General features: G+C 38.9%; 1 protein-coding gene across 4 annotated transcripts in view; it reads right to left on the bottom strand.

Moving 5' to 3' along the window:
- Positions 1-335: 335 nt before the first annotated feature.
- Positions 336-12,667, bottom strand: part of RESF1 (retroelement silencing factor 1) — a 36,092-nt gene continuing 23,760 nt past the window's right edge. For 2 of the 4 annotated variants that reach the window (XM_062616507.1, XM_062616506.1), the window contains exons 2-4: positions 3,630-8,768; positions 2,753-2,827; positions 336-1,562 (exon numbers count right to left, since the gene is read on the bottom strand). In XM_062616507.1, the coding sequence (XP_062472491.1) occupies positions 1,420-1,562; positions 2,753-2,827; positions 3,630-8,733 (5,322 nt within the window). In that variant the 5' untranslated portion in view covers positions 8,734-8,768 and the 3' untranslated portion in view covers positions 336-1,419. The remainder of the gene's footprint in view (positions 1,563-2,752; positions 2,828-3,629; positions 8,769-12,667) is intronic. The other 2 variants (XM_062616509.1, XM_062616508.1) reach the window with 2 other exon arrangements.

Genomic DNA, 12,667 nt, shown 5'->3' on the forward strand with positions numbered 1-12,667 from the left:
AGCACTTCTTTCTCCCAAAAAAGCCAATTTATAATTCAGCATACTGGCAGAGCTAGGGAATTACAATGTTACGTTCCACCAGGTAATAAAAAAGAAGATGCTGAAGGGAACAACATTCCTGATGAGTTCTCCAAAGTATAAGTACGTGCTGTTAGGACTGTTAGAAGAACATTAGAAAAAGCCCAGAGTCAAGTCCAGTTCTCACTTGCAACTATGAAACCTTTTAAGAAGAAAGCTGCTTTTCATCTACAGGAATATCTTCAATGCCCGTAAAACTAACTGCAATAAATACAGCTTCATACATTTAAACTAAAAAAGAGACAAGGCACAGCCCATAGCCTTCAAAAGTTTATTTCAAGTATAAAAATCATTCAACTAAGTATCTACAGAGTTTTCACTTTCAGTATAAAGGTTTTAACAGATAGAATCAAGTAGCAAATTTCTGAAAAAATATGATTCAACTAAAAATTCCGAACAATAGTGACAAGGCACTTAACAAAAGATACCCAGCAACAAATATAACTGTTATGTCACAGTTAACATGTAGTCAAATGTTATCTTTAGTCAAAAATTATCTGTACTCAAAGGTTATCTAACACTTTAGAAGCAAAGAAATTATTTACAGTCTGGTTAAACTGAGCAACATAGTCCGGACAAGAGTGAATTCAAACTCCCTGCACTTTAACAATTCACTTTTCTTTCAAGTGTAAAGAAAGCAGAGAGAGAGAAAAACAAGAGAAGTCAGCTATGAATTTACAGCATGTGTTCAGGTGAAGTTCACTTCACACAAGTTCCACAAAAAGAAGTGTAAGGAAACTGGGTAGCAGCATATATACCTCACTGTATCCCCAGTATGTATATTTGATATGAGGGATTTACATTTGTTTAATAGTTCAAACTATTAAGCCCAGTTAAACAAAACAAAAGTCTCAAAAACAGAAAGCCTTGTTAGAAGAACAACAATCATATTTGTAGGAAATAGAGGTGTAATGCTTGGGAATCCACTGCAATCCCTTTCCTGTAGGAATATTTTCCCACTACCAGCAAAGGAACAGACCACAAACAAAAGGTTTCCAGAATCACAAACAAACCCAGACTATGGTAATGTAAATGCGTTTGAGGATTTTTGGTCAAGATTCGACTGAATTCCGTATCGTAAAAAAAAATAATAATCAAACATGCCAAGAAGAAACAAGACATCTAACGATGGCATTTTCAGCACTAAAACATATCTGTGCAATAAATACAGAATAAGATCTCATTCGTTCACAAATATGAGGCAAATAAGGGGGGAATTTCCAACACCTCTTTTTTTTTTCCCCCACAATTATTCAGAAATATAAAGTAAACAGAAAAAAAGCATTTTAGTCTTGCCTTTTTTATTCCCTAGTGATAGACTGTTATGTTACATGAGTGCTATCAAGGCTTCTGCATCTTTTTTTCCAGATACATCTTCTTGTAGGTCTGAAACATCTCTTTTGAGTCTTTGATTGGGCTGCGGAGAGCCTCGCCATCTCCATCCAGGATCTGCATAGCTGTATCAAGTGGAATACTGCCCTCAGCTGAAAGACAAGATAGAAAAGCAAGTTAAAACAAAAATCTGAGAGTCTCAAGTACATGTGGTACTTATGGTCACTGACTGTCAAAAAGGATGTCACAAACTTCCTTCTTAAAGCACCATTCACCTCAGATTTAAATCAATCTCTAATATATCTTTAAGCACCAAATCACCATTTGAGTGTCTTCATAAAAGACATTTCTAAAGAACATTAAGAAAGGTGTGAATGAAAATGTGCATTTGTGAAAGTAAGAGAAGAAACAAAAGAATAAAAGAATGGCAGACACCAATAGCCAAGGACACAAACAACAGCAATAAAGACACAAAGGCTGCAAAATGCGTCAAGATCACAAGAAAGATAACCAGTCAGCAGAGGACTTGCATGCTGATAAGAAGAGGATGGCAACAAGTTTACAGCATGCTGAGTGCATCATTTCACTTTCTGTTAGACCATGAGGAAAACAAGACTAAAGATGGAAAGATACCTAAACCAAAAAACGAAACAAAAACCAAGAGAACAAAGAACAAAGACAGCAGGGAGCAACCTCAGCCACAACTTTGAAATGATGGAACAACCAAGATCCAAAGATGAAAAATGCCATTGTTTAACTATTGACTTCTAAAGGGTACAAAAGACAATCCAAGAAACTAACTGGCCAATCAAGAGAAACAAAGAGATAAAGTAATGGCACCACTTTTCCTCTGTGTAGTCATTCAGACTACTGGGACACACAGGTCCTGGCATTTGTGAGCACGGATGTATGTGCAGAGAGTCAACTCGCTGTGAAAGCCAAATAAGGTTAAAAAACAATCATCTTCTGTTTTTACAGTGTCACACTACATTTTGTTATGTCACTTCCTACATCTTAATGGGGGGAAAAGCTACCTTGGTCTTTACCTACAGTTTAAAACTGTACTTGAACCTTGTCACCAGTGCTACCCCAAATTCAACTGGGCATGTGCATGCAGGAAAATTCCATCTCCAATAACATATTCTCATGGCAATAGAAATCTCCACAAATCTTAAACTATGTCTATTCGACAGTAGCCATTTCAGCAGCAGAGGTAGTAAAGAACAGTAAATAAAGCCAAAATACTTTATTAAGATTTGCTACCGTAAAGAAACATTTAAAACCAAGCAATGAGAATTTATTTAACTCATATTTCAAAATAGATAATCAGAAGTCGTTTCACCTGTACAAATCTCTTCCAGCTTTATTTGCTTCACTGGATCACATTTTAACCAATCTTCTCTTTTACTCTTGACACCTTAAGAGAAAATTTAAAGCATATTTTTCAGGTTCCTGTATTTTTCAGGTTCCTGTATCATAAGTTTTGGTTTCTATTCAGCATCAAGTTTTAACGCATATACTAGCAAATGCAAAAGGCAGTTTCCTTTGGGAGTGAGAACGACTGCAAAGGCTGGCATATACCATTTAAGACTTGGTTTTACTTCAAAACAAATACAGCATTTGACACAAGTATGCTTCACAATGCACCATGTGAAATGTTGAAAGATTTGGGCTAGGGAAGGATGAAAGAAAGGTAGCCTACAGCAAAGATGGCAAAGGTTACGGAGACTGTGTACAGGGTATTTCTGGCCCAAGCCCTCTCTTCCTCAGTGCTGCAGAAGAACTCTCCCTCTGCTGCCTACCTAGCCAGATTTATAAACAACCAGGTGAATGCCAAGTACAGATCTGTTCACCTTTCGTAACTATGCTGAGGGAATCTGCCTTCTACAAACAAGCCAACCCATTTTCTACAAGTAGGTCAGAAAGCCTCCCTGCAGTTACTTGAAACTGCTGTGCTCTGAACAACCCTAACTTTATTCTGCAAAACTTTGGGAAAAAGAATAAAACATTGAATTAAAAGAAAAGTCTCATGTTCTTTTTCTGTTTAACACACAGCTACAGTCTGTCAAAAAATCTAGGTAAGCTATTTCAACCTTCAGCTTGTAGAGCCCCAAGTTTTCACTGTCTGTAGTTTTGTGTAAGGTGAATTTTAACAGAAGCAATACTTTTTACTTGCAAATTAGTTTACTTACAAATCAATAAACAAGATAGCATCATACCTGCCACAATGGCTTTCTCTCTTTCCAGGGAATTCTTTGCAGCTGATCTTTCTTCATCAGTGGTTGGATTTCTGAACAGTATCTCTGGATACAGCTTAAATTCTAGTATGTCCAGGTTGCATGACTTCTCAACTTCTGAGACAGAAGCACCTCTTTTCACACCACTGTTTTGGGACACTTTGTGCTTCAGATGCCAGGTGGGTCTGACAGGCGATGTCTCTAATTTTGTCAGATATATGCGTTCCTGTGTTGTACGCCTAAATGCAACTCTGTTCAGGTAGTGTTTTTTTGGTTCCTTTTGAAGATGTATTTTTAATCTGTTATTTCTTCTATTTAAGTATAGCACGTTTTTATCAGGAAACATTTTCTCACAGCACTTGTCTTTGTTTTGACCATCGAGATGTCTCTCTTTGGTAGAAAAGTAGGTTTTAGAGATGGTAGAAGATCGAGCCCTTTTTCTCTGTCGTTTAAGCACAGAACAATCTGCTAATGAGCTCTTCGGTTTCCTGCCATTTTCTCCATTCAATTTTTTAGCTTTGTCAGTATTTATCATGTGATTATATGAAAGCTGCTCAGATTTCTCTGCTTTGGATTGCTTCAGTCTTTCTTCTTCCACCTTTGTTTTTTTAGGTTTTCTGTTCCCAATCACATTTTGCTTCCTCTTCCGTTTGTGTGACTGCTCCTGTGAAGGAAGAACTTTCATAGATTCCTGTTGAGAATATTTGGCGTTGCTTATGTCTACAGTGCCAAAATTTGGGAGCTTTATAGCATCAGCACGACAGCTATTCTGCTTTTTATGTTTTACTCCTGCTGATAACTTGGCATTTTCTTTGATGTTAACTCTTACATCTTGCCCAAGTACCTGCTTTTGTTTCCCACAGTTCTGTTCTTCAGCTGTGTTCTCATCAGAGGTTTTAATGGTTTGTCCTTGATTAATTTCATCATGCTTAATTTCAACAGCTTCTGACTTTATAAATTTGTGAACATCCTGATTGGATTTCATGGCTAAATGCGTTTTAGTTTTATCTTTTGAAAGGGACTCCATTTTGATAAGTCTCTTTCCGGATAACTTTGTTGTGTTATCACCATCCATACAATCAGCTGTTTTCTCTGACAACTCTTCTGAAGTTGTCTTATGTTCTTTTTTATCAGAATTCAATTCATTGCCTAACAATGGGGTTTCTCTGTCTATTTGCAGCTCTTCCTTCCAGCTGCTGCTTTTAAATTTATCAACTTCCTGGTTTTCACAGGAAGTAAGCGATCCAATTTTTTCCTGTTGTGTTGTAAGTGGTTTGCATTCATCATCCACCTTTAGCCTAACATTTTCGTTCATTACAGAGGTGGATCTGCAAATATCTTCATTTTTGCTAACACTGTTTGGGATATTTTCAGAAAATGGCAGGTTTCCCTCTGCAGAGATGTCTTTTATTATAGCATCAGATTTGCTGTCATTTTCTTGTCCCTTTACAGAGCTAGTATTTACCGCTTTTGAAAGTTGATCATTTTTCTCTGAAACACACATTTCAGGTTTACAAGGGTATTGTGGAATTTTAGGTACTTCACACAGCAAACTCATTACAGAACAGTCTTTTTTTTTTTCCCTGGGCTTGGAAATTTTTTGTGTTTTGTTTGCCTCCTCACATAGACTCTGACCAGGCAGAATACTGCCTTCAAGGCTCTTCTTCTCAGCTGAAGCTTTTTCTGACTGTTGACTCGCCACTCCCTTGCCATCGCTAGAGGAATTCAGGTTGTGTTCAGGAAATAGTTCTTGGTTTTGATTAGAGCTCAACACTACAATTTTCATTACATCTACTGGGTCCTTCAAATGAGAATGCTTGTCACAAATTTGATTCTCTTTTTGAGGCTGATTCTTTATCCGCTCAGCCACAGAATCATTTTTTACTGGTTCCTTCATCAGCACACTACCACCTTCAATGCCATATGGAAACTCTTTCACTAGTTCAGACAGCTGATTGTTTAGGCATTTAACAGGCTTTGGTCGAAAAAGGTTCATCTCTTCTACTGTACTATTTTTACTGGATATGTAATTTTCTTTAATGTTGTCTCTTGGAACACTGATTGCATTCCTTTCAGCAGCTACATTGATTGAGAAGTCCAATGAATTTTTAGCTAACTCCCGGTTTATACTAGCAAGAATTTCAAAGTCATTTTCAGGATGCTTTAAAGATGCATTGAATGACTTACTTTTCTTTGAGGTAGAAATTGTTTTAAGAGGACTGCCACTGCTTTCTTTCTCCAAAAGACTAGTTGTGATACCATCCAAAGTCTTAACTGCTCTACTCATGCAGCTTGATGAATCTTGCAACATCTTTTGTGGCAAGGTCTCTGCCTGGACAGCATTACTGCTTAGCTCATTCCTACACAAGTCCAGCTGTTGTTCCTTTTGCCTTGGATCAGATGTATTTTGTTCTGATGAGGTACCATTTAATGCTTGTGTCTCAGGGACTGACCTGAAGATACTTGCTATTTGTGGATTATAAAACGTATCACCTTCAACAAGAGTACATACACTAGAAATACAAAACATCTGCTCTTCCAACACAACTATGGATTTATTTCCTGCCTTTAACACAGCTTGCTTGTCTTTACGGTCTCTTACATCTACTTGAAAGATTTTACTAGAAAAATTTAAGCCATTTTTGTCCTTTTCTTGAAAGCTGTATGTGGTTCCTGAGTCAATCACTGGACAGGTTTTACCTGCAGATGTGGGACATTTGTCGGCCTGCTCACTCTGTGCTCTCTGCTCAGAGAGTACTAAAGGTGAAACAACTGCAACCTGGGGTTCAAAACCTTTTATCAAATTGCTACTTAGTGTATCAGGTTTTTGTCCTACAGAAGCTGTTGTTATAGGCAAAGCTGCTTCATCTGTACTAACCAGAACATTATTTTGTTCTCTATTTTTTGTGTTTTGGCTGTAAGGTGAAATCTGATTTGCTGTGGGGCTTTCACTTGACTGGCTATTTTGCACCCTTACAGATTCTGACAGATGCTTTCTCAATGAGCCCAGGCACGTAGTCAGCTCTTCCACAGAGCAACTATCATTGCTCTGTTTAAAAGATGCATTTCCAGTAAGTGGTGTTTTTTTCTGATCTACATCACTCTGCAATTTAGCTTCACCAGATTTGGTTGTTTCTGATACAGGAATCACTCCTGTATTATTCATGTGAACCTTGGACACCTGCTCACCTTGCAAACTTTCTACCTTCACATTAGTGTCTTTTTGTAAGCTTCCATCTGAGACAGATGAATCTACCTGTGTTGTTTCACTACACGGGGGACTAGTCAGTATTTTACCAAAAGCAGCACCAATTGTCTCCTCTGTCAATACATCTGTGCTGCTCAGTAAAACATGAAGAAGTGATGAGTTCCTGGAGTTAGCTGGCACTTTCTTTGATGCAGTTTTGACAGATTTATCCACCTGACTGGAACACGAAGCATTGTTCAAAGATGTCACAGGTTTTTGAGAAGAGACCAAGCCATATGTGTCCCTTTGTTTTGAGATGGGAGTGCTCTCAGAATTATATAACTGGGCTGAGAGTTTGCTCTGAGAAGGAACAGAAGTGGAGCTTGATGAAAGGCTTCTCTGCTCTACCTCAGGGTTACTTTGAGTCACCTGTAATCCTCTGTTGTCAGCACTGGCTGCATTTTTGTCGTTTATTTCTTCAAGAGAAGAGTTAAGTATTGGACACGCCGTCCTCACTGTTTCAGGTGGGGAAGGTGGTACATCTTGGTTGGGCATCTGTGGAAGAAAATTACTAAGAGTAGCATAATAACTTGGAGGAGGAAACGGGGGAACACTTTCGTCACGTTCTGAACCTTCTAAGAGTCTTCTTTTATACCGATGTATCCTTTCAAGCAGGACATATTTTTTTTTAATAGTGAGAAGTTTTTGAGCTTCCTGATCTAGTCTGTCCTTTGCAGTTGTTCTTCCTTGTGCTGCTGCTGAAAACAACTGAGAATTAACAGGCCCATTCATTAAACTACTAGCCTGGCCTTCTTGAGCTGAAGCAGGATCACTCAGTGGCTTTGAAGCAGCCATTGAACAAAAAGTTTCCATTTCTTGCACATTACACAGTTCTTTGGCAACGCCACGGGATGGCACAGACATTTCATTAAAAGGCTGACTTGCTGTCATGTTTCCACTTGAATTACACATATTCCTAACTGACTGACTGACATCTCCAGATTGCTGTTTCTGACAGTGTTGCTGACCACTGTTAAAACCAGAAGCATTTTTTGGATCTGATGGGCGCTGCAGTTGGCTACGGCTGTATCCATTAGGCACATTTTGACCTGCCTGTGGTACACCCATTGAAGATTGTGCTGCAGCACTTGAATCACAATTGGCAGGCAACAAAGGTAGTGCAGAACATCCACTAGGAGCTTCTGATCCCATCTGACTTGGTCGACAGTGTAGCAGCTGTACATTTGGTTCAGTATTCTCATTCAGGGAGTTTAAAACTTTAAACTGAGTGTTGGGATGATATATTTTGTTTTGGACATGTTGCCCAGATGTACCAAGAGACATAGAATTATTCTGGGAATTAATGTGACTTTGATATAACATTGGAGTTCTCATAGAATTATGTGGTTGTATTTGTGGCTGCACAGCATAGCTGCTTGTGCTGGCGTACTGAAATTCCCAATGTACATTCCTCACATTATTTCCAGCATTGCTTTCAGAAGACATGGGAGGTAAATCACTGCGGGAATAAAAGTAGGCATCAGACTTTGGCAAAGAAGTCTGAGTCATCTCCGCCCACATACGTGATGTTGGACTGGGAGGTTTCTGAGTTACTGGTACGCAGCACAGTGGACGTCGATCAACTGAGACAGATGCTCCTGGTAAGACCCGATCTGAAGTTTTGAATCGTTCAGCATTTACAAGAAGGAAGGCAGCATTGCTAGTTGGCTGATACACTACTTGGTTATTTCCAGCATAAGTGCACGCATTGTTAGAAGAATAGGCATTTGTCTGAGGAAAAGCATGTGTATTAGAAAGCAACTGATTGTAACATGTTTCTTCACTTCGCAGGTGGTTCTTTGCATCAGCATTCTGGAGCAGCCTTATATTCCAGTCCATCTTTTCTTGATTTCTTCCAGCCAAAAACCGAAATGCTAATAAAAAAAAATATAGAAAGAGTAATAAATAATCAAGCCTTAACCTTTTGATCAAAACTTATTTCACTTGCCAATGATTCAGAATGCATTACAAACAGAAGTGTTGAACTTATAGTGTTAGAAGACCATTGGCACATGCTGAAGGGCTGAGCATAAGAATCACCTACAGAATATAATACAGGTCAGTTTTCAGACAAGAAAACCAACTTCAATTGTACCTTCAAATAGAATCATAGAATGGTTTGGCTTGGAAAGGACCTTAAGATCATCTAGTTCCAACCCCCTGCCATGGGCAGGGATGCCTCACACTAGATCATGTCACTCAAGGCTCTGTCCAACCAGGCCTTGAACACTGCCAGGGATGAAGCATTTACCACGTCTTTGGGCAACCTGTTATGGTGCCTCACCACCTTCACAGTGAAGAGCTTCTTCCTTACAACTAACCTGAACTTTCCCCGTTACTCCTTGTCCTATCGCTACAGTCCCTGATGAAGAGTCCCGTTATGGCTTCCAATTCAACAAAAGGAGAAAATTAATCTGGGTAAAGATCTCCCATTATGTGGCCCCCTTATTTTTATTTCACATGCCATTTGTTCTTCCCTGACACTGTGGGCAGTTACTAATTTTTGAGAAACACAACTCTGACTTTAGTTAACAGCACAGGTAGCTTCAAGCAAACCACCCATGATTCTGTTTGGTAACATGAACTTATTAAGCCATCAAAAAAAGGCATGAAGCACAGAGATGACATCAACACCTCCGCTACTGCAGTAATTACACCTCCCGAAGGTGACAAAATCACAAACCTCTAACTCTTCATGTGTTACACTCCAGAATTTATATTGATTACCAACAAGCCCAACAGCTTGTTGAGCATGTTATTTCTGAATGACCTCTGGAAAGTTGCTAGAGACAATGTCTTCAAATCCAAGCACTATTTCAGTCTTCAGAAATGGAAAAGCACAAAAAAAACATGAGAAAACTACGAGCATGAATACTATTTGCATCTTGGCAAGTTCCTCTCAGTATGGTCAAACCCACTAAGGACAGACCAAAAACCTTGCTTTGTGCAGGGTGTTAGACCCAAAGCTCCTAACTGTCTTTCAGGGCTCTTTTAAGATTCCTATTTCAAACTTAGAAATATCACTCAGATCCAGCCTATAAGACCTACAAAGTTATAATTTTCAAGGTGATATCAAAATTCAACGATAGTTCAAACTTCCCTCACTCTCTGCTATCTCTGCTCTCAAAGGACACCAACAACAAAAGAAAACAGGAAAGTGAAATCACAGATGAAATTAAAAAAAAACATCAACAACAGTATTAAGGCAATACTTAAAACAGCGATGCAGACCGGAATCCTTGATGACAAAACAGGTTTTTGCATCCAAGCTAAAAATTTCATACTGCTAATGTTACACTGGGTATTTCCTGAAAAATAATCAGGGGATAAAATAATCATGCTCTTGAATTGGCAACTGCTGAAGAAATTTAAAACATTTATATGTTCCAGAAACATGACTGAGGTATGTAAACAAGATTAAGATGCCAACTAGTAGTAACTGTAAAGTCTTTGCTAAATACAGGAGAAATTACATATAACACACAACTTAGCAAAGAACAAAACCTAATTCTTCTCACTGCCAAAGACTGTAACAATGAGTACAACCTTAGTTCATCACCATTACTAGCTGGATTAAGAAAACTAAGTTTGCATCTGTGATCAGAACCTTAAAATTTTTCATAGCTTTAATACAACAAAATACGCTACTTTTAAAAGTGGCATTTGACAGAAAGTGCTTGTCTTAGGAAGAACATCTAAGAAGTTCAGTATCAGTACAAGACTCCAAAAGACAAAGAAAAGACTATTCTTCACACATACTGTTTTGCAAACAGGCAGGGTACTCAAAAAATGATCCCACACTAGCTGTATAACATGAGCATTTTATTAAACAAGCACAATAAAGTGAATCATATATATATATACATACACACATATAGTACAGAGGAAAATTAGCAATGTGTCAAATCATTACTACATAGAAAGAACAACAATTGAAAGAAATACATCACCAATTACCACCTAATCCTCATCATCCAGGCCCACACTTCAGCTGGGAAGCCTCATTGCAGCCAATGCCAGGAGTCTCAGGTAACTGGGAAAATTCCTACATGGTGCGCCAACCCATAGGTGAGGCTTCACATTTGGCTACAAGAGGATCCTGCTTTTATATTCTTAGAAACAAAGCCAGCTTTATGCCAGAGCTGTACTTGCTTACTTGTGTGGTTGTTGACGCGGGAGTCGTGGACAATGCAGAGACGATCAATGTGATCAAGCAATTGCCGTTTATTGAGCATCAAACATGATCTTTTATACACAAATCCACACATTGATTATACGCTGATTGGTTAACATGCCTTGCCAACAAGCTTCTGATTGGGCTTTACGCAAAGTTGCTTAATACAAGTTACAACAGCTACTTATGTTTAGCACTTACCTCAACATTCTTACACTGCGGTTTTACATCCTGGTTTTTGTTCTTAACATCGCTAACGTTGCAATTTCATTTCCCCCACTGCTATCCATGGCTAACCTCCCCTCTGGCCTAGTATTTTTCCACTTACAGAGAAGCTCTACTTATGCTGAGAAGCCCGACTCATGCTAACTAAATCCATACAACAATTCCCCCTTTTTGTTTCTGAGGCGGGCGCGTTAGTCAATATCTTCATATAACGCAGTGATCTCTTCATATTCAGTGCCGAGTCCCAATTCCATGTGTGATTGTTGAACGAGCTAAGCCTTCGGAATGAACCTCATACACAAAGCCTTCCCACATGCAGAAATTCCACAACCAATAATCAGTAACACCAACAACGTGATTAACAATTGTGCTAGGCTATACAGTAAAGGTCGCAGCCAGCCGCTAAACCCCAACTGAGCTAGGCAATCGTCTAAACCTTGTTCCACTTTAATCGTATTTACATGTTCCTGCATTTGCTGCAACCGCTTCTGAATAGATTGTGAATGATTGTTTAGATTAAAACAACACATGCCTTCAAAATCATTACAGCCATACCCATAAGCTAATAATAAAAAAATCAATAGCCCAGCGATTCTGCAAAATAGCCTTGTGACTACTATCTATATCTTTCATGAGGTCTGTTAAAACTGCAGACGTAAGGCTAGCTTGTTTCACAACCCAACAAGTAAGCTTTTGCAAATTAGCATTAGCAATAGTTGCTGCACACCCAGGACAAAAAATACTTGTTAAGGCATTTTTGACTTTACCCAAAAGCATTACAGAGTCCTTACAGGTGCTCTCCAGCTTAGTAAGAAATCTACGAGATCGAACCAAAGTAGTTTTGTTTAACAGAGATACTGATGGAGCTACAAGACTAAGACGTCCCAGATAACATGGTCCACACCAAGGGGATGTTTTGGGATACCTTGCCAGGCGCGATTACCACAAATCAAAAAAAAAACTCCCTTAGGCAAAGCTAACAACATGTTTGGAAAAAGTTCATACCGGCCAAACTTTTCTAGACCTACAGCTCCCCCACACCATGCTTGGGCCTCAGAAGCATCCCGTATCCTATAAATACCTGATCCAGACACATCTGTCCACACATCAAGTAGATGACACTGCATGCCAATACGAGAACTTACACACCTTGCTTTAGCTGGGGCATCAATTATATTAGAGCTACAGCCAAAGCACAAGCCATCTTTAGTTCCGTTTATGGATCCTGCCAGCTGCACTTCCTGTGGATCCCACGGTAAAGCTTTATTCAAATGCTGAATCAAAAAAACAGACATCCAAGCTAGTGTCCAGTTTGCAATATTACCATTGATACAACCTCCACACTAAACCTGTTTGTTGGCCTGAAGCTGTTGG

Source organism: Pezoporus occidentalis, unplaced genomic scaffold (genome assembly GCF_034315485.1).
Source record: "Pezoporus occidentalis ecotype Australia unplaced genomic scaffold, CSIRO_AGI_Poc_V1 ctg19, whole genome shotgun sequence".
Taxonomy (NCBI): domain Eukaryota; kingdom Metazoa; phylum Chordata; class Aves; order Psittaciformes; family Psittacidae; genus Pezoporus; species Pezoporus occidentalis.